This window comes from Apodemus sylvaticus, chromosome 15, assembly GCF_947179515.1.
Source record: "Apodemus sylvaticus chromosome 15, mApoSyl1.1, whole genome shotgun sequence".
Classification (NCBI taxonomy): Eukaryota; Metazoa; Chordata; class Mammalia; order Rodentia; family Muridae; genus Apodemus; species Apodemus sylvaticus.
In genome coordinates, this window is record NC_067486.1 from 54,747,107 (window position 1) to 54,770,489 (window position 23,383).

At 40.0% G+C, this 23,383-nt stretch overlaps 1 protein-coding gene across 1 annotated transcript in view; it reads left to right on the top strand.

The window, feature by feature from the left end:
• The window catches only part of LOC127666344 (OX-2 membrane glycoprotein-like), a 37,428-nt gene extending 15,559 nt beyond the window's left edge, over window positions 1-21,869 (top strand). Inside the window, exons 4-5 of the mRNA XM_052159168.1 lie at window positions 20,105-20,219; window positions 21,752-21,869. Of these exons, the coding sequence (XP_052015128.1) occupies window positions 20,105-20,219; window positions 21,752-21,869 (233 nt within the window). The remainder of the gene's footprint in view (window positions 1-20,104; window positions 20,220-21,751) is intronic.
• Window positions 21,870-23,383: the final 1,514 nt, after the last annotated feature.

A 23,383-nucleotide genomic window follows, 5' to 3' on the forward strand; every position in this document is an offset into this window, starting at 1 on the left:
GTGGAAGCACTTTGGAACTTTGGGCTAACAAAGTCATTGAGTATTGAGGGCTCAGTGGGATATTTGTAGGAGCTTGGAACATCAGAATGTTGAGAGCAGTGCAGACAATGAAGACTGTGGCATGTAAAGTTTCAAAGGGAACATTAGAGTTTATATCAGGGCCATTTGCTATTTTGAGTTGACAATCTGTGGTTCTGGTTAGCTGGGACTGTGATGAACGAGACTGCAGAACCAATAAAGTAAAATCTTTGCACTACTGGGACAATAGATCCTGGTCAGCTTGAGCAAATAAATTAGTGATGATTAAGAAGAGACCAGCATCACTGAGTTGAAATCTTTTAGAAAATGTTTCCTCAGATTCTATACAAAGAAGCCGTCTTACAGACATGGCCAAGCTTGTACCCTGCACAGTCAAATGTAGCAATGTAACAGTCTCCCAGGTAGTTCTGGTTTTGAAGGCATGAAGGGGTCACAAAGACCTGATAGCACTGTGTGGCAGGATATTGCTATTGGTGAAAGTATACGCCAAACGTAGCAAGGGACCCCAGCATTTTGGAGATGCCAGTGCCATGGGATGACCACCAAGAACAGGAGGAGCAAAGGTACGGAGCCAGTGGACGCCTATAAGACAAACCATGTGTGCAGCAGATGGCAGAGGCTGAGAAGTAACCGAAGCTCTTTGGAGGAACACAGATTGTGAGTGAATCCCGGTCAGTGGATGTTGAATTATTTTGCATTTTGGAATTTGTTTTTGCTTTGATTTGATTGTGACTGTGTCTTCATCATTTTTTTCTTAAAATATGAAAGTATTTAATACATTTTTGCTTTTTAGGAGCTCATCATTTTGTTTTGGCCTTGAGCATTGGGTTTAGCTACATTACTCTTCCTGGTGCTTAGTCTCTCCTCAACTGTGCATGGTGCATATTTCCTTGTTAAGTTGGGTCCCTTTTGTTAGAGTTTTGCATAAAAAGTGATTATTAATAAGCACATCACAGAGTCAATACTAGGTACTCTTGAAATCTCTTCAAATCCATTAATCCAAACTCTTCAATTTAGCCTCAGACAGATTTGAAGGACAAGGGCAAAACCCAGCCACATTCTTTTCTAAAATATCACAATAATTATCTCTAAATCTCTTACTAATATTCTCCTCTGAAACTCCTTGAGCTGAGCTTCATTCCACATTGCCTCACCACCACTGTCTTCCCTGATCCTTTTAAGGCCGGCTTCAAGTGTCCAAGTGATTTTCTGGACTGAAGTCCCAAGGTCTTCCCTGTTCCTCTGAGAGATAGCATGGTCAGGCATATCACAACAATACCCTGCTCCCTAACACCTACTCTATCACAGCAACTGTTCTATAACTGTGAAAAGACACAAGGATAGGGAAACTCATGACAGAGAGCATTTAATCGGGTCCTGTTTACAGTTTCAGAGATGAGGTCCATTGCTGTAATGGCAGGGAGCATAAGGACACACATGTTGCTGGAGAGGTGGCTAAGATTTCTGTATTTAGACCTGCAGGAAGAATTAAAAGACACTGAGAGTGGTTTGAGCTAGTCTACACTAGTGACACACTTCTTTAAAATAAGCTACACTTCCTCTAACAAGGTCACAATTCCTATTTCTTTTTTTTTAATTTTTATTAGGTATATTCTTTATTTACGCTTCAAATGTTGTCCCTTTTCCTGGTTCCACCATCCCCTGAAAATCTGACAAGCCATCTCCCCTTCACCAATCAACCCACCCCTGCTTCCATGTCCTGGCCCTCCTCTACACTACAGTATCAAGTCTTTCGAAGAGCAAGGGCCTCTCCCCCATTTGGTGTCCAACCAGATCATCCTCTGCTGCCAATGTGTCTGGGGCCATGGGTAACTCCAAGTGTACTCTTTGGTTGATGGTTTTGTCCCTGGGAGCTCTGGGAGTACTTGGTGACTCATATTGTGCTTCCTCCTGTGGTGCTGCAAACCCCTTCAGCTCCTTGGGGCCTTTCTCTAGCTCCCCCATTGGGGACCCTGTGCTCAGTTCAATGGCTAACTGAGAGTGCCCCCCTCTATATTTGTCATGCACTACGAGAGCCTCCCAAGTGATAGCTATATCAGTTCCAGCTAGCCAGCACTTGTGGGCACCCATAATAGTACCTGGATTTTGTAAGTGTATATAGGATGCATTCCTGTAATTCACATATCAAATGATGCCCAAGAAGGAGGAAGAACAAAGCATGGATCCTTGGATTCCTTGTAGAAAAGGGGAAAATACCCGCAGAAGAAGATACAAAGACAAAAGGTTGAGCAGAGTCTGAGGGAAAGACCATCCAGAGAATATTCCTATTTCTTCTTAAGTGTTTGCACTGCTTGTTGACTAAGCATTTGGATATATGAGTCTCTGGAAACCACTTGTATTTAAAAGACATCTGTAAGGGATACACACTTGTATCTTGCTCACAAAGCACTCAAATATTATATTATAATCTCTCCAAGGGATTTATACATTAATGACCAGCCTATTCATTTCATATTTCATTGTCAATAGAATAATTTTTTCTATCAAGATTGCCATTGCTTTCAATCTATTTTTAATGTGTTTCAAGCATCTCAAGTTTTTTTTATTTATTTCTTTTTATTTGATATATTTTTTTATTTACATTTCAAATTATTTCCCCTTTTCTGGCCCCACACTACCCAAAAGTCACATAAGCCCACTTCCCTCCCCCTGTTCTCCCACCCATCCCTTCCCATTTCCCTGTTCTGGTTTTGCCCTATACTGCTTCACTGAGTCTTTCCAGAACAAGGGACCACTCCTCCGTTCTTCTTGTACCTCATTTGATATGTAGATTATGTTTTGGGTATTCCAGTTTTCTAGGTTAATATCCACTTATTAGTGAGTGCATACCATGATTGATCTTTTGAGACTGGGTTACCTCACTTAGTATGATGTTCTCTAGCTCCATCCATTTGCCTAGGAATTTCATGAATTCATTGTTTCTAATGGCAAAATAGTACTCCATTGTGTATGTATACCACATTTTTGCATCCACTCTTCTGTTGAGGGATACCTGGGCTCTTTCCAGCTTCTGGCTATTATAAATAGGGCTGCTATGAACATAATGGAGCATGTATCCTTATTACATGCTGGGGAATCCTCTGGGTATATGCCCAGGAGTGGTATAGCAGGATCTTCTGGAAGTGAGGTGCCCAGTTTTCGGGAGAACCACCAGACTGATTTCCAGAGTGGTTGTACCAATTTGCAACCCCACCAGCAGTGGAGGAGTGTTCCTCTTTCTCCACATCCTCACCAACACCTACTGTCTCCTGAGTTTTTAATCTTAGCTATTCTGACTGGTGTAAGGTGAAATCTCAGGGTTGTTTTGATTTGCATTTCCCTGGTGACTAATGAAGTTGAGCATTTTAAAAGATGCTTCTCCGCCATCCGAAGTTCTTCAGGTGAAAATTCTTTGTTTAACTCTGCACCCCATTTTTTAATAGGGTTAGTTGGTTTTCTGGAGTCTAACTTCTTGAGTTCTTTGTACATACTGAATATTAGCCCTCTATCTGATGTAGGGTTGGTGAAGATCTTTTCCCAATTTGTTGGTTGCCGATTTGTCCTTTTGATGGTGTCCTTTGCCTTACAGAAACTTTGTAATTTTATGAGGTCCCATTTGTCAATTCTTGATCTTAGAGCATATGCTATTGGTGATCTGTTCAGAAACTTTCCCCCTGTACCAATGTCCTCAAGGGTCTTCCCCAGTTTCTTTTCTATTAGCTTCAGAGTGTCTGGCATTATGTGTAGGTCCTTGATACATTTTGAGTTGAGCTTAGTACAAGGAAACAAGGATGGATCAATTCACATTCTTCTGCATGCTGACCTCCAGTTGAACCAGCACCATTTGTTGAAAAGACTATCTTTTTTCCATTGGATGTTTTCCGCTCCTTTGTCGAGGATCAAGTGGCTATAGATGTGTGGGTTCATTTCTGGACCTTCAATCCTGTTCCATTGATTCCCCCTGCCTGTCACTGTACCAACACCATGCAGTTTTTAATACTATTGCTCTGTAGTATTGCTTGAGGTCAGGGATACTGATTCCCCCAGAACTTCTTTTGTTGTTGAGAATAGTTTTAGCTATCCTGGTGCTTGCTTTGGGATCTGAACAGCCTGGGCCACAGCACTCGGTCTCCAGGAAGTGCGGGAGACCTGGTGTGCACCCAGAGGCAGTCTGGGAGAGCGCCCAGCTTGCTCCTGTGGCATGGAGTTTAGGTTCCAGTCCTGAGGCCTCTGGCAGGAGCCCTCAGATCTCCCTGCTTCCGGATCCAGATCAGCCAGGGCTGCAACACCACATCTCCAGGTCCTGCAAGAGGCAAGAGGGGCTTCCGGGCGGCCAGCGGGGAGAAGTCAGTGTGTTCTGGTGAATCCAGCAGGCCTCGGCAGGAGCCCTCAGGTGCCTGCTTTGGGATCTGAACAGCCTGGACCACAGCACTCTTTCTCCAGGAAGTGAAGGAGACCTGGTATGCACCCAGAGGCAGTCTGGGAGAGCGCTCAGATTGCTCCTGGTGGCACGGAACTTAGGTTCCAGTTCTGAGGCCTCTGGTAGGAGCCCTCAGATCTCCCCACTTCCAGATCCAGATCAGCCTGGGCAGCAACACCACATCTCCAGGTCCTGCAAGAGGCAAGAGGGGCTTCCGGGAGGTCGGCTGGGAGGAGTCAGTGTACTCTGATGAATCCAGCAGGCCCCAGCAGGAGCCTTCAGGTGTCTGCTTCAGGATCTGAACAGCCTGGGCAACAGCACCCTGTCTCCAGGCAGTGCAGGAGGTAAGCTGTGCACCAGAGGCCACCTGGGAAGGGGCAGCTTGCACTGGTGAGTCCAGCACTGACAGGACCAACTAACACCAGTGAGAACTAGATGGCAAAAGGCAAACGCAGGAACGTCACTAACAGAAATCAAGGCAATATGGCAACATCTGAACCCAATTCTCCTTTACCAGCATGTCCTGGATACCCCATCACACCAGTAAAACAAGATTTGGATTTAAAATCACTGGTCATGATGCTGGTACAGGAACACATGAAGGACATACTTAAAGAAATTCAGGAGAAAATGGATCAAAAGTTAGAAGCCCTTGCAAGGGAAACACAAAAAATCATTGAAAGAAATCCAGGAGAATACAAAAGCCAATAATGAGGAAACGCAAAAAACACTTAAAGAAATACAGGAGAACTTTGGTCAATAGGCTGAGGTCATGAAAGAGGAAACATAAAAATCTCTTAAAGAATTACAGGAAAGCAAAAACAAGCAAGTGAAGGAGCTAAGCAAAACCATCCAGGATCTAAGATCAGAAGTAGAAACAACTAAGAAAACTCAAAGGGAGACAACTTTGGAGATAGAAAGCCTTGGGAAGAAATCAGGGGACATAGATCCAAATATCAACAACAGAATACAAGAGATAGAAGAAAGAATCTCAGATGCTGAAGATAACATAGAAACCATGGACTCAACAGTTAAAGAAAATGCAAAATGCAAAAAGCATGTAACCCAAAATATCCAGGAAATCCAGGACACACTGAGAAGACCAAACCTAAGGATTATAGGCATAGATGAGAGTGAAGATCTACAACGTAAAGGGCCAGCAAATATTTTCAATAAAATTATGGAAGAAAACTTCCCTAACCTAAAGAGAGAGATGCCCATGAATATACAAGAAGCCTACAGAACTCCAAAAAGACAGGACCAGAACAGAAATACTTCCCATCACATAATAATCAAAACACCAAATGTACTAAACAAAGAAAGAATATTAAAGGCAGTAAGAGAAAAAGGCCAAGTAACATATAAAGGAAGACCTATCAGAATCACAGCAGACTTTTTACCTGAGACTATGAAGGCCAGAAGATCCTGGGCGGATCTCATGCAGACTCTAAGAGAACACAAATGCCAGCCAAAACTACTATATCCAGCAAAGCTCTCAATCACCATAGATGGAGAAACTAAGATATTCCATGACAAAACCAAGTTTACTCAATATTTATCCACAAACCCAGCCCTACAAAGGATAATAGGAGGAAAACACCAATACAAGGAGGGAAAATTCACCCTGGAAAAAGCAAGATAGTAACCTTTCATCAAACCCAAAAGAAGTTAACCAATCAAATTTAAAAAATAATGTCAAAAATGACAGGAAGTAACAATCACTATTCCTTAATATCTCTTAACATCAATGGACTCAATGCCCCAATAAAAAGACATAGACTAACTGACTGGATATGTAAACAGGACCCTACATTTTGCTGCTTGCAGGAAACACACCTCAGGGTCAAAGACAAACACTACCTTAGAGTAAAAGCCTGGAAGACAATTTTACAAGCAAATGGTCTCAGGAAACAAGCTGGAGTAGCCATTCTAATATCAGATAAAATTGACTTTCAACCCAAAGTCATCAAAAGAGACTCTGACGGACACTTCTTGCTGGTCAAAGGAAAAATTCAACAAGAAGAACTCTCGATCCTGAACATCTATTCTCCAAATGCAAGGGCACCCTCTTTCGTAAAAGAAACTTTATTAAAGCTCAAAGCACACATTGCACCTAACACAATAATTGTGGGTGACTTCAAACTGCACTTTCTTCAATGAACCGATCAGGAAAACAGAAACTAAACAAGGACACAATGAAATTAATTGAAGCTTTGGATGAATTAGATTTAACAGATATATATAGAACATTCTATCCTAAAGCAAAAGAATATACCTTTTTCTCAGCACCTCATGGTACCTTCTCCAAAATCGACCACATAATTGGTCACAAGACAGACCTCAACAAATATAAGAAGATCAGACTAATCCCATGCCTCCTATCAGATCACTATGGAGTAAAAGTGGTCTTCAATAGCAACAAAAACAATAGAAAACCCACATACACATGGAAACTGAACAATATTCTACTCAATGATACCTTGGTCAAGGAAGAAATAAAGAAATTAAAGACTTTTTAGAACACAATGAAAATGAAGACACAACATATCCAAATCTATGGGACACAATGAAAGCAGTGCTAAGAGGAAAACTCATAGCCCTGAGTGCCTCCAAAAAGAAAATGGAGAGAGCATACACTACCAGCTTAATGACACACCTGAAAGCCCTGGAACAAAAAGAAGCTATTTCACCCAGGAGGAGCAGAAGGCACAATTACGCTGATACCAAAACCACACAAAGATCCAACAAAGAAAGAGAACTTCAGGCCAATTTCTCTTATAAATATTGATGCAAAATTACTTAATAAAATTCTTGCCAACCGAATCCAAGAACACATCAAAACGATCATCCACCATGATCAAGTAGGCTTCATCCCAGGGATGCAGGGATGGTTCAATATAAGGAAATCCATCAATGCTAGCCACTACATAAATAAACTCAAAGAAAAAAAACCATATGATCATCTCATTAGATGCAAAAAAAGCATTTGACAAAATCCAGCATCCTTTCATGCTAAAAGTCTTGGAAAGAACAGGAATTCAAGGCCCATACCTAAACATAGTTAAAGCAATATATGTCAAACCCGTAGCCAACATCAAACTAAATGGAGAGAAACTTGAAGCAATCCCACTAAAATAAGGGACTAGACAAGGCTGTCCTCTATCTCCATATCTTTTCAATATATTACTTGAAGTTCTAGCTAGAGCAATTAGACAACATAAGGAGGTCAAGGGGATACAAATTGGAAAGGAAGAAGTCAGATTATCACTATTTGCAGATGGCATGATAGTCTAAAGTGACCCGAAAACCTCCACCAGAGAACTACTACAGCTGATAAACAACTTCAGCAAAGTGGCTGGTTATAAAAACAACTCAAGCAAATCAGTAGCCTTTCTATACTCAAAGGATAAGCAGGCTGAGAAAGAAGTTAGGGAAACGACACCCTTCAAAATAGCCACAAACAATATAAGGTATCCTGGTGTGACTCTAACCAAACAAGTGAAACATCTATATGACAAGAACTTCAGGTCTCTGAAGAAGGAAATCAAAGAAGACCTCAGAAAATGGAAAAATCTGCCATGCTCGTGGATTGTCAGGATTAATATAGTTAAAATGGACATCTTGCCAAAAGTGATCTACAGATTCAATGCAATCCCCATCAAAATCCCAACTCAGTTCTTCACAGAGTTAGAAAAAGCAATTCTCAAATTCATCTGGAATAACAAGAAACCCAGGATAGTTAAAACTATTCTCAACAACAAAAGAAATTCTGGGGGAATCAGTATCCCTGACTTCAAGCAATACTACAGAGCAATAGTATTAAAAACTGCATGGTATTGGCACAGTGACAGAAAAGTTCACCAATGGAATAGAATTGAAGATCCAGAAGTGAATCCACACACCTATGGTCACTTGATCTTCGACAAAGGAGCCAAAAACATCCAGTGGAAAAAAGATAGCCTTTTCAACAAATGGTGCTGAATCAATTGTAGGTCAGCATGCAGAAGAATGCGCATTGATCCATTCTTATCTCCATGTACTAAACTTCACTCCAAGTGGATCAAGGACCTCCATGTAAAACCAGACACACTGAAACTAATAGAAAAGAAACTGTGGAAGACCCTTGAGGACATGGGCACAGGGGAAAAGTTCCTGAACAGATCACCAATAGCTTAAGCTTTAAGATCAAGAATTGACAAATGGGACCTCATAAATTTACAAAGTTTCTGTAAGGCAAAGGACACTGTTAAAAGGACAAACGGCAACCATCAAATTGGGAAAGGATATTCACCAACCCCATATCAGATAGAGGGCTAATATCCAATATATACAAAGAACTCAAGAAGTTAGACCCCAGGGAACCAAATAACCCTATTAAAAATTGGGGTACAGATCTAAACAAAGAATTTTCACCTGAAGAAATTCGGATGGCCGAGAGATACCTTAAGAAGTGCTCAACATCATTAGTCATTAGGGAAATGCAGATCAGAACAACCCTGAGATTTCACCTTACACCAGTCAGAATGGCTAAGGTCAAAAACTCAGGAGACAGCAGGTGTTGGCGAGTATGTGGAGAAAGAGGAACACTCCTCCACTGCTGGTGGGGCTGTAAGATGGTACAACCACTGTGGAAATCAGTCTGGAGGTTCCTCAGAAAACTGGACATGAGACTTCCAGAGGACCCTGCTATACCTCTCCTTGGCATATACCCAAAGGATTCCCCAGCATGCAATAAAGACACATGCTCCATTATGTTCATAGCAGCCTTATTTATAATAGCCAGAAGCTGGAAAGAACCCAGATGCCCCTCAAAGGAGGAATGGATACAGAAAATGTGGTATATTTACACAATGGAAAAGTACTCAGCAATTAGAAACAATGAATTCACAATTTTTTTAAATATTTATTTATTTATTATATGTAAGTACACTGTAGGTGTCAGATCTTTATGGATGGTTGTGAGCCACCATGTGGATGCTGGGATTCGAACTCATGACCTTTGGAAGAGCAGTCAGTGCTCTTACCTGCTGAGCCATCTCTCCAGCCCCAATTCACAAAATTTTTAGGCAAATGGTTTGATCTGGAAAATATCATCCTAAGTGAGGTAACCCAATCACAAAAAGAATACACATGGAATGCAATCTCTGATAAGTGGATATTAATTAGCCCAGAAGCCCTGAATACCCAAGGCACAAATTGCATAACAAATGACTCCCATGAAGAAGTATGGAGAGGGTCCAGATCCTGGAAAGGATTGATCTAGCATGGGAAGGGAATATAAGGACAGAGAAAGGAGGGAGGTGATTGGAGAAGGGATGGAGAGAAGAAAGTTTATGGGACATATGGGGAGGGGGGATCTGGGAAAGGGGAAATCATTTGGAATGTAAACAAAGAACATAGAAAATAAAAATATTAAAAAAACATAAGCTCTATAGTTATACAAAGCTTTTACCCAGCCTCAATCATGTGAAAGAAAGTTTTAACTTATAGAAAAAGAGCAGAGCAATTACACACATGATATGAGAAATTAATTTAAAAACTGAGTGTTTGATACTCCATGAAATTTTTCATGCTTATATGGCTTCTTTAAAAATAGTGGCATTTCCTATCTGATCACTATGGAATAAAAGTGGTCTTCAATAGCAACAGAAACAACAGAAAACCCACATACACGTGGAAATTGAACAATACTCTACTCAATGATACCTTGGTCAAGGAAGAAATAAAGAAAGAAATTAAAGACTTTTTAGAACACAATGAAAATGAAAACACAACATACCCAAATCTATGGGACACAATGAAAGCAGTGCTCAGAGGAAAACTCATAGCCCTGAGTGCCTCCAAAAAGAAAATGGAGAGAGCATACATTACCAACTTAATGACACACCTGAAAGCCCTAGAACAAAAAGAAGCTATTTCACCCAGGAGGAGTAGAAGGCAGGAAATCATCAAACTCAGGGCTGAAATCAATCAAGTAGAAACAAAGAGAACCATACAAAAAATCAACAAAACCAGGAGCTGGTTCTTTGAGAAAATCAACAAGACAGATAAACCCTTAGCCAGACTGACCAAAGGGCACAGAGAAAGTATCCAAATTAACAAACTTAGAAATGAAAAGGGAGACATAACAACGGAAACTGAGGAAATCCAAAAAATCATCAGATCCTACTACAAGAGCCTGTACTCAACACAACTGGAGAATCTGGAGGAAATGGACAATTTCCTTGACAGATACCAAATACCAAAATTAAATCAGGACCAACTAGACCATCTGAACAGTCCCATAAAGCCTAAAGAAATAGAAGGAGTCATAGAAAGTCTTCCAACCAAAAAAAGCACAGGACCAGATGGTTTCAGTGCAGAATTCTACCAGACCTTCAAAGAAGAGTTAACACCAATACTCTTCAAACTATTCCACAAAATAGAAACAGAAGGAACACTACCCAATTCCTTCTACGAAGCCACAATTACGCTGATACCAAAGCCACACAAAGATCCAACAAAGAAAGAGAACTTCAGACCAATTTCCCTTATGAACATCGATGCAAAAATACTCAATAAAATTCTTGCCAACCGAATCCAAGAACACATCAAAACGATCATCCACTATGATCAAGTAGGCTTTATCCCGGGAATGCAGGGTTGGTTCAATATACAGAAATCCATCAATACAATCCACTACATAAACAAACTCAAAGAACAAAACCACATGGTCATTTCATTGGATGCTGAAAAAGCATTTGACAAAATTCAGCATCCTTTCATGCTTAAAGTCTTGGAGAGAACAGGAATTCAAGGCCCATACCTAAACATAGTAAAAGCAATATACAGCAAACCGGTAGCCAGCATCAAACTAAATGGAGAGAAACTTGAAGCAATCCCACTGAAATCAGGGACCAGACAAGGCTGCCCCCTTTCTCCTTATCTTTTCAATATTGTACTTGAGGTACTAGCTCGGGCAATTCGACAACATAAGGAGGTCAAAGGGATACAAATTGGAAAGGTGGAAGTCAAACTATCATTATTTGCAGACGACATGATAGTCTACCTAAGTGACCCAAAAAACTCCACTAGAGAGCTCCTACAGCTGATAAAGAACTTCAGCAAAGTGGCAGGTTATAAAATCAACTCAAGCAAATCAGTGGCCTTCCTATACTCAAAGGATAAGCAGGCTGAGAAAGAAATTAGGGAAATGATCCCCTTCACAATAGCCACAAACAGTATAAAGTATCTTGGGGTGACTCTTGCCAAACATGCGAAAGATCTGTATGACAAGAACTTCAAGACTCTGAAGAAGGAAATGGAAGAAGACCTCAAAAAATGGGAAAACCTCCCATGCTCATGGATCGGTAGAATCAATATAGTTAAAATGGCCATTTTGCCTAAAGCACTATACAGATTCAATGCAATACCCATCAAAATCCCAACTCAATTCTTCACAGAGTTAGAAAGAGCAATTATCAAATTCATCTGGAACAACAAAAAACCCAGGATAGCTAAAGCTATTCTCAGCAACAAAAGAAAATCTGGGGGAATCAGTATCCCTGACCTCAAGCAATACTACAGAGCAATAGTGTTAAAAACTGCATGGTATTGGTACAGTGACAGGCAGGAGGATCAATGGAACAGGATTGAAGATCCAGAAATGAACCCACACACCTATGGCCACTTGATCCTCGACAAAGAGGCTGAAAACATCCAATGGAAAAAAGATAGCCTTTTCAACAAATGGTGCTGGTTCAACTGGAGGTCAGCATGCAGAAGAATGCGAATTGATCCATCCTTGTCTCCTTGTACTAAGCTCAAATCCAAATGGATCAAGGACCTCCACATAAAGCCAGACACTCTGAAGCTAATAGAAAAGAAACTGGGGAAGACCCTTGAGGACATCGGTACAGGGAGAAAGTTTCTGAACAGAACACCAATAGCGTATGCTCTAAGAGCAAGAATTGACAAATGGGACCTCATAAGGTTACAGAGTTTCTGTAAGGCAAAGGACACCATCAAGAGGACAGATCGGCAACCAACAAATTGGGAAAAGATCTTCACCAATCCTACATCAGATAGAGGGCTAATATCCAATATATATAAAGAACTCAAGAAGTTAGACTCCAGAAAACCGAACAACCCTATTAAAAAATGGGATACAGAGTTAAACAAAGAATTCTCACCTCTTCGGATGGGGGAGAAGCATCTTAAAAAATGCTCAACTTCATTAGTCATTAGGGAAATGCAAATCAAAACAACCCTGAGATTTCATCTTACACCAGTCAGAATGGCTAAGATTAAAAATTCAGGAGACAGCAGGTGTTGGAGAGGGTGCGGAGAAAGAGGAACACTCCTCCACTGCTGGTGGGGTTGCAAATTGGTACAACCACTCTGGAAAGCAGTCTGGCGGTTCCTCCGAAAACTGGGCACCTCACTTCCAGAAGATCCTGCTATACCACTCCTGGGCATATACCCAGAGGATTCCCCACCATGTAATAAGGATACATGCTCTACTATGTTCATAGCAGCCCTATTTATAATTGCCAGATGCTGGAAAGAACCCAGGTATCCCTCAACAGAAGAGTGGATGCAAAAAATGTGGTATATCTACACAATGGAGTACTATTCAGCCATTAGAAACAATGAATTCATGAAATTCTTAGGCAAATGGATGGAGCTAGAGAACATCATACTAAGTGAGGTAACCCAGACTCAAATGGTGAATCATGGTATGCACTCACTAATAAGTGGTTATTAACCTAGAAAACTGGAATACCCAAAACATAATCCACACATCAAATGAGATACAAGAAGAAAGCAGGAGTGGTCCCTGGTTCTGGAAAGACTCAGTGAAACAGTATTTGGCAAAACCAGAACGGGGAACTGGGAAGGGGTGGGAGGGAGGACAGGGGAAGAGAAGGGGGCTTACGGGACTTTCGGGGAGTGGGCGGGGGCTAGAAAAGGGGAAATCATTTGAAATGTAAATAAATTATATCGAATAAAAAAAATAGTGGCATTACTATTATTCTTCAACTCATATTAGAACCATTCTGGGCTTCTGTCTTTAGTCATTTTTTTCCATGGTACATATTTTCATTTTCATTAAATTCTAAAAAGTCTCTGATTTCTTTCTTTATTTCTTCTTTGGCCAAGGTGTCATTAAGTAGAGTATTTTTCAGCCTCCATGAGTATGTGGGCTTTCTGTTGTTTTTGTTGCTATTGAAAATCACTCTTACTCCATAGTGATCTGATAGGAGGCATGGGATTAGTTCGATCTTCTTATATTTGTTGAGGTCTGTCTTGTGACCAATTATACAGTCAGTTTTGGAGAAGGTACCATGAGGTGCTGAGAAAAAGGTATATTTTTTTGCTTTAGGGTGAAATGCTCTATAAATATCAGTCAAATCCAATTGGTCCAAAGCTTCAATTAGTTTTACTGTGTCCCTGTTTAGTTTCTGTTTTCCTGATCGGTCCATTGAGGAGAGTGGAGTGTTGAAGTCCCCCACAATTATTGTGTTAGGTGCAACGTGTGCGTTGAGCTTTAGTAAAGTTTCTTTTACGAATGAGGGTGCCCTTGCATTTGGTGCATAGATGTTCAGAATTGAAAGTTCTTGGTGGATTTTTCCTTTGACCAGCAAGAAGTGTCCTTCTGTGTCTCTTTTGATGACTTTAGGTTGAAAGTCAATTTTATCTGATATTAGAATGGCTACTCCGGCTCGTTTCCTGAGACCATTGGCTTGTAAAATTGTCTTCCAGCCTTTTACTCTAAGGTAGTTTTTGTCTTTGACACTGAGGTGTGTCTCCTGTATGCAGCAAAATGTAGGGTCCTGTTTCCTTATCCAGTCTGTTAGTCTTTGTCTTTTTATTGGGGAATTGAGTCCATTGATGTTAAGAGATATTAAGGAATAGGGATTATTATTCCTGTCATTTTTGATGTTATTTTTATATTTGAGTGGTTATCTTCTTTTGGGTTTGATGAAAGAAAGTAACTATCTTGCTTTTTCCAGGGTGTAGTTTCCCTCCTTGTATTGGAGTTTTCCTGCTATTATTCTTTGCAGAGCTGGGTTTGTGGAAAGATATTGTGTAAATTTGGTTTTGTCATGGAATATCTTGGTTTCTCCATCTATGGTGAATGAGAGTTTTGCCGGGTATAGTAGTCTTGGCTGACATTTGTGTTCTCTTAGAGGCTGCATGATATCTGCCCAGGATCTTCTAGCTTTCATGGTCTCTGATGAGAAGTCTGGTGTAATTCTTGTTAGGTCTTCTTTTATATGTTACTTGGCCTTTTTCTCTTACTGCCTTTAATATTCTTTCTTTATTTAGTGCATTTGGGGTTTTGATTATTATGTGAGGAGATGCATTTCTGCTCAGGTCCAGTATGTTTGGAGTTCTGTAGGCTTCTTGTATATTCATGGGCATCTCTCTCTTTAAGTTGGGAAAGTTTTCTTCCATAATTTTGTTGAAGATATTTGCTGGCCCTTTCAGTTGTAAATCTTCACTCTCATCTATACCTATAATCCTTAGGTTTTGTCTTCTCATTGTATCCTGGCTTTCCTGGATGTTCTTGGATACAAGCTTTTTGCATTTTGCATTTTCTTTGACTGTTGAGTCAATGGTTTCTATGGTATCTTCGGCATCTGAGATTCTTTCTTCCATCTCTTGTATTCTGTTGTTGATATTTGCATCTATGGCCCCTGATTTCTTCTCAAGGTTTTCTATCTCCAAAGTTGTCTCCCTTTGTGATTTCTCAGTTGTTTCTACTTCTGTTTTTAGATCCAGGATGGTTTTGCACAGTTCCATCATTTGTTTGTTTGTGTTTTCCTTTAATTCTTTAAGAGATTTTTGTGTTTCCTCTTTCATGACTTCTGCCTGTTGACTCAAGTTCTCCTGCATTTCTTTAAGGTGTTTTTTTTTGGGGGGGGGGTTCTTCTTTATTGGCTTCTATCTATCGAGCCTTATTCTCCTGAATTTCTTTAAGTGATTTTTGTGTTTCCATTATACGGGTTCTTAGCTTATTCATGTTCCCCTGTATTTCTTTAAGAGATTCATTTATGTCCTTTTTGTGTTCTTCTAGCAGCATCATGACCAGTGATTTTAAATCCAAATCTTGTTTTTCTGGTGTGCTGGCATAACCAGGACTTGCTGATGCTGGAGAGTTTGGTTCAGATGCTGCCATATTGCCTAGATTTCTGTTAGTAGCGTTCCTGCATTTGCCCTTTGCCATCTTGTTCTCTGGCGTTAGATGGTCTTGTCTCTGGCTGGTGTTTGAGCCTCCTGTGAGGCTCTAGGGCTATTTCCACAACACTGGATGGTTGGGTTTCTCCTGTTTCAGATTACTGATGTGCTGTCCTCCTCTTGGGTGCCCTTGTAGCCCTAGTGTGCCTTGCCCCAGATTGTGTCTGTGAACCAGATGGTGCCTGTTTGCTCCTTCGGGGAGTGCTGATTATGTATGCTGTGGGATCTTTTCTGAGTGCTGATCACTCTGCTGGGAAGCCGATCTCCCAACCGGGTTGGTTCACACAAGGCTAGCCTAGCTGCTCAGGCCCTGAGTCTTGGCAAAAGCCTGGCAAGTCAAGGTCTGAGAAAAGTTCCTCTCGGGCTATGAGTATTAACTGGTTCTGTCAGGTGTGTGCATGCTCCCTGAAAGTGCCAGGAGAGTCTGCTGGGCTAACAACCTCCTGGCTGGGTTGGCACACAGATGGCCCACCAAGCAGCCCAGGACCTGGGGGCAGTCCAGGGCCTGTCGGGCCTAGACCCCCCACTATGTTAGTCTCGGGCTATGACTGTTAGCCGCCTTTGCCTGCTAGAACTCTCCGGCATCCGTAGGCAAAATGGAGGCACGAGCGCCGGCAAACAACCTACTGGCTGGGTTGGCACACCAATGCCCTCCCCCAACAGCCCAGGGCCTGGGTGCAGGCCAACGCCCGTAGGGCTTAGACCCCCGCGATGTTGGCCTCAGGTTATGTTTGCGTACCTTAGGTTGTCTGATCTCTCTGGCGTCCGAGAACCAAGATGGAGGCGAGTCTCCACATCTCAAGTTTTTATTCTGCTAGTTTGTTCTTTGTGTTCACTATCCAACAATGTACCATTAATGCAAATGGCATTGTCTCCATGCAGTCTTTAAGTCATTCATTCTTTCTATGAACATGGCTGTATCCATTAACATGCTTGAATACATCATGATGTGCTGATAAGTATTATTACCAGTAATATGGGCAATGTAGTAACATTTAAAATAATATAAAATTAGAATAACATTTGAATACATTAAGAACAGCCTGATGAAATGAAATCTCCAATCACAATGTTTTTACCAAGTAAGGGGTTTTTCTGAATTTTTTAAAAGCCAAGGGTATTAATCCATTCCTCTTTCAGCGTGATCATGTAAGATTCTCAACTCTACATTTTCTAAACTGGAAGAGAATTGTACTTTGTTTCTAGGTCCCTTCCATCCTGAGTTTTGCAGGCAAATGGATGGAACTAGAAAATACCATCCTGAGTGAGATAACTCAGACCCAAAAGGACATGCATGGTACGTAATCACTGATAAATGGATATTAGCCCCCCCAAAAGTACAGAATACCCAAGATATAGTCCACAGAATTCAAAAAGATCAACAAGCTGAAGGGCCCAAGTGAGGACTCCTCAGTCCCACTTTGGAGGGAGAAGAAAGCAATCACAAGTCTGGAGGAAGGGAGGTACCTGGGAGGGAAAGTGGACAGAGTGTGGGGAAGGAGAAGAGAACCTGATCTGGTATTGTGTGAGGAAAAAGGACTGAAGTCCTGAGGGCCAGCAGAAAGAATTGAAACAGGTAACCTAAGGAGGTAGGAGGTTGGGGGGGAGGGACCCTCCAGAAAGCACCAGAGACCTGGGAGGTAAGAAACTCTCAGGACCCAAAGGGGGAGACCTTAGATGAAATGCCCTACAGTAGGGAGCGGGAACTTATAGAGCCCACCTCCAGCAGGAAGACAGGACATCAAATGATGGTGGGGCTTGCCATCCCACAACCACAACTCTGACCCATAATTGTTCCTGTCTGAAAGAACTACAGGGATGGAAATGGAAAGGAACCTGAGGAAAAGAAGGTCCAGTGACAGGCCCCAAATAGGATCTAGCTCAAGGGCAGGTTTCAAGGCCTGACTGAGGCTATGGAGAGCTCACAAAAGGGGCCTAGCATGACCAAATTCCAGAAGACCCAACAAGCAGCTGAAAGAGTTGGATGCAGATATTTGCACCCAACCAATGGAGAGAAGCTGCTGACCCCTGTGGTTGAATTAGGGAAAGGCTGAAAAAAGCTGAGGAGGAGGGTGACCCTGTAGGAGGACCAGCATTCTCAATTAATCTGGACCCCCATGATCTCTTAAACACTGGACCACCAAACAGGCAGCATACACCAGCTGATATGAGGCCCCCAACACATATTCAGCAGAGGACTGCTGGGTCTGTGTTTAATCAGAGATGATGTACCTAACCCTCAAGAGTCTGGAGGCCCCAGGCAGTTTAGAGGTCAGGTGGGGTGGGGGTTGGGGTTGGGAGATGGGGGGTGGGGTGGGGAAATCCTCATGAAGACATAGGGTTGGGAGGAGTTATGGAATGTGAAAAAGTTGGAGGGTGTATGGAGGGGGGAGGAAATCTGGAGTGTAAAAAAAATTCAAGAAACAACATATGCTGGAAAGGATGTGGATAAAGGGGAACACTTGTCCATTGCTGGTGGGAATGCAAACTTGTATTACCACTCGGGTAATCAATCTGGAGCTTTTCAGAAAATTGGAAATAGTTCTACAGGAAGACCCAGCTATACTGCTCCTGGGCATATACCCAAAAGATGTTCCACCATACTACAAGGACATATGCTCTACTATACTCATAGCAGCTTAATTCATAATAGGCAGAATAGCCCAGATGTCCCTCAACTGAAAAATGGATACAGAAAATGTGGTTCATTTATCCAATGGAATACTATTCAGCTATTAAAAACAAGGATATCATGAATTTTGCAGGCATATAGATACAACTCTAAAAATTATCTTGAGTAGGTAACCTAGACTCAAAAGGACATGCTTAGTATGTACTCATTTATTTGTGGATATTAGCCATAAAGTACAGGATATTCACCATACACTCCATAAAGCCAAAGAAACTAAACAAGAAGGAAGGTCCAAATGAGGATGCTTGAATCTCACTTAGAAGGGGGAATAAAATAGTCATAGGAAGTAGAGGGAGGGAGAGACCTGGGTGGGAGCGAGAATGGGAAAGAGAATGAAGGGGTTCAAGATTGTGTAGGGGAGTGACAGGAGAGAGGGCCAGAGGACCAAGAGAATGAATCAAAATCTGCATCTGGTGGGGTAGGGGGCATCCACAGGAGGTATCAAAAAAGCAAGTTTTTAATTTACAAAATTTTTTGTCAACTTAAAATGAAAGTTGTTCTTTTTATGAATTAAGTTGTATGTTTGACAACTTCATGTATGTATATGATATATTCTGATTCTTTTCTGTTCTCTTCTCCTTTCTAATGTCCCTTCCAGTTCTATCACCTCACCCTCATGCCTCTTCTCCCCACGACTCATGCTCCTAGGTTCATGACTTTTTGATCTTGCCTTCTGACCCACTCAGTTTAACCAGGGCCATCAGTGGCAATATCCACTGGGGACTGGGTGTCACCAGGGGATGGGCATACAACTATAGGCAAGGTTACCCACTTTCCTTAGATGTATCAGTAGGAAATACTTCAGCACTGAGCCCCTGCTCCACCCAGGCTTGACAGACATTGGGCTAAAATTGCTTGTTCTTTTAAAGACTTTTCTTAATTACTGATTTTAATGAAGTTATATCTTTTCAAGTGTGTCTGAAAATAATATCTACAAAATCTTCAGTCATTTTTCCACTTCATTCATTGTTTTCGTTTGTCACCTTTGAAGCTCATCTTCTGTTCATGTTACACGTTTTCTAGAAGGTCATGTCAATATTCTTGCTGTTTTTAACTTATCAGTTTTTATTTTAATGAAATTTTTAAGGAGCCTCAGAAATTTAGAGGTAAGTATTTGTGTTCTGCTTGTTTCGTGAAACTGAATTTGGCCAACTCCTTTTTCTGGTCAATGTTTCCAACTGAAATGACTTGGTTATATGAGTTACATGCCATAAGTATCTTCTGTAAATCTATTGACTGCCTTATTATGGTCAATTTTAATTATTTATTAAAATGCAGGTGTCAATAATAGGCAGTTTATCAATGCAAAAGAAGGTTATGCCTTGCTTATTTTTATATTAAATATTAGGGATGTGAATTTCTCATTCTGGTAAAATGCCATATCTAATTTTTCTGCTTTGTTGGAATTACCTTCAGAAAAGAGTTCATTTTTCTGTGTAAAATTCTTTATGTTCAATCTCCTACCCTATCTAAAATGGCTATGTAGTGTCTTATTGAAAAAGAATAGTAAAAACTAGATAAAACCAGATTGATGCAGTTAAAGGTAAAGCCATAGTGCCTCATTGAAAAGCATGCACATTCCTAATTATATTCAAAGGAAGTAACAACTGCTTAGTAAATCTGAATGTCAATTAATCTGTGGCAAGTCAAGAAAACTTTAGAAATTTAAGGTCCCAAGATAACAGCACAGTGTAACCAGAGAAATAATGTGTCTGGTTTGTGTTTTTCAGGTACCACGAATCCTTGTTTAAACTGGAAGGTAACTGCAACTGCATTCATCATTTTGTTTTTAGTTTCATGCATCATCATTGGAGCCATTCTCTATATTCATTTCAAGAAGAAAAGGTAAGATATATATATATATATATATATATATATATATATATATATATATATATATATATATATCAACCTGATGTGACAGAGAAACTCCGTACAATAGAGGTAGATAGAAATATATTTTTTAAATTCCAGGGGTTCTGAAAAAATCCATTGAGAAAAGAATAGTGAAGGAAAACTTGTCTCCATGTGCTGAACAGTTCCTGACATTGAATGATTAAAAATTTGACTGTTGACAAGCATTTTATGTTATAGTTAATTGAGTGTAGTCTTTTTAATAACAAAAATGTTTATTTTTATATTATACGTGTCTTTTACCTGTGTGGTTCTGCATGCCACATGTGTGTTTGGTGCCTGTGGGGGCCTAAAGAGGGTGTTACAACTGGAGCTGCAGGCAGTTGTGAAATCTCCAGATGGGTGCTGGGTACTGAACCAGGGTCCTCTGATCAAGCAACATCTTGCCTTACCTCATGAGCCATGTCTCCACCACAAGTTTAAGATTCTTTATTGAGAATAAATTTTCATGGAAGAAAGCACAAGGTTCAGAGAAATTGGTGGGAGAGAGATGTAGAGCCAGGAAGCCCGAGCCAGATCCACCTGAGCCATAAGATAAAATGGAAATCTTATTTTATAGGATTAATATAATAAAATACACACCCATTTATCCAGCTCTCTTGTGGATACTGCAATGCATGACGGGAAGATAAATAGAAATAAGATGCTACGCAGTGGCAGCAAAAACTATAGACATAATTGGTAGCATGTAAAGACTGTAGACATAATGGTAGCATTGCTGTCATTGTATATTCTTTAAATTAAAAAAAAAAACCTTTGGCATATTTGTTCTGCAACTTCTCAATCCAAGGAAATCTATCAACCAAAGAAGCTTGAGAATCTAATCTATAATCTAGAAGGCTTTCTGACTAGGATATGGAAGATGTTCCTTATAAGACAAGAATGAAGGGGTGTTTTGGAGAGACTGCTGTACTAGTCAGGATGAAATATGTCTAGAATCAAGGGGTAGAAAAGAGGAGGAGGAATTAAAGCTATATACAGGATGGGATTTCCTACGTGACATCTGTGGAGCAAGAGTAAGAGGAAGGATTTATCTTACTCAAGGTAAATGTTTTATCACTAAAGAAAAGCTGTACAAACATGCAAATGAACAGAGAAATAGCAACCTTTGCAGGGAGGATTAAGAGTTCTGCTTAGAACATTGCCATTTTTAGATGTTTACTTTATACCCCAGGAAATATACTAATTAAATATCCACATGTATAACCCTGGATTCCTGGAGCAGATGATAAGTTTTGTAATATAGAAGATATGATTACCACTGAAATAGATTATTGCTTTCACAATTTAAGGCAAAAATAATACTCAGGTTCTACTACTTTGGTCAAACTTTCAAGGGGTTTTTCTGCATAAATCTCTCAAATTCTAACTAATAGTCTGCTCTTGCAATGTGCTGCTGTGGAGAGGGTGGGAATGTTTGGTCAGTATTCAGTTATTCCTATATCAGTGTCATGGTTCTGTAGGTCAGAGAGCACATCCGAGCCATCATCAACACAGATGCCTACCCGGCGGCTATCATCCACACCACCACCAACAGAGGCTGAGAACCTAATGAGACATCGTCGCCAGACAGAGACATAATTGGCTGTACGTGATTTTTTTTCTGTCACTACATCTTTAAATTTCAGAAGTTTCAAAAATTTGCACAAGCATTCGCTAGCAGCAATTATCATGTTAGAAATAAGTGGAGACAAGAATTTGTTTCAAGTGAGGTTTTATTTATGTTAATGTCTTTACATTTTGAAGTTAAAATTAGATTTAACTGATACATAATAATTATAGATATTTTTGGAGTATCATGTATATTTTGATAGCAAGTTAAAGATATCTGTTTACTCAGACATTTGTCATTTCTTTGTGCCTAAAACTTTTCAAATCCTGTAAGGTTTTAAAAATATGCAGCACATAGTCATTTTCTATAATTACCCTACTGTGCAGTAGCACAAAAAAGTTTCACTTCTAACTATAAACTCAGTCTTGACCACTTTTTCCTTATTTCTCCTACCCTCTGCTAACCCAGTCTCTAATCAATACCATTCTCCGCTCAACTCTGTGGCATGAAATCTGTATTCCTTATCTTGATCAGGTCATTTACTACTTGTCTTTAAGTACCTGGATTTTTTTTTTGGCTCCATATGGGTGAACCCCAAGTTCCATCCACATTGTTGCAAATGACAGAATTTCCTTTTATGGCCAAATAATATTCACACAGGTGTGTGAACCATGTTTTCTTACTCTGCTCATCAGTTCTATACAGGTAGTTGTTTTAGTCTTCATCTGTTGTGAATAGTGCTAGTGCTACAAAAAATGTGAAAGTCCAGATGTCTTCTCAACATTTTTAACATATTGATTTCTTTACCTTTTAGATATATATCCAACAATGGGGTAGCCTGATTATATAGTAGTTTTGTTTTTAACTTTTCAAGAATCCTTCATAGTGGTTTAAGTAATGGCCACATTGATTTATATTTCACCTGTGGTATGTTAAAATTCCCTTTTCCAAATGCATACATCAATTTTCTTCAGTGCCTTAAATAATAAATATTTCTATGGAGTAAGCTGCTACCTTTTGTTGGTTTTGATTTGCATTTCCATGATGACTAATGATATTAAGCCATTTTTCATGTCCCATTAAATGCTATTTTGCATGCCTTCTTTGAGATATGCCTATTTAAGTTTATTGCCCATAAAGTCAAGTAATTTTTATTAAGTTCTTAAGTTTCTGATATTTCTCTAAATATCAAAGCCTTGTCAGATGTAGACTTTCAAATATTTTCTTCTTTTCAGAAGATGGTCTTTCATGTTGTTGGCAACTGTTTTCCTTGTTGACCAGAAATGTTTTAGTATTGTGTAATTCACTTTTCTGTTTTAATTTTGTTGTCTGAGCTTTTGGGATATTATCTGAAATGTTCTTATTGATTCTACCTTCCTGAGTATTTTTCCCAAAATTTGTTCTAGTAGTTGTATAATTCTATATTTATAAAGTTTTATATTTATGTTTGATATTTATATTTAATGCTCACAATTCTATATTTATAGAATTTGATATTTATACTTAATATATATTTGAAAGCTATATTTGAAAGCTATGTAAT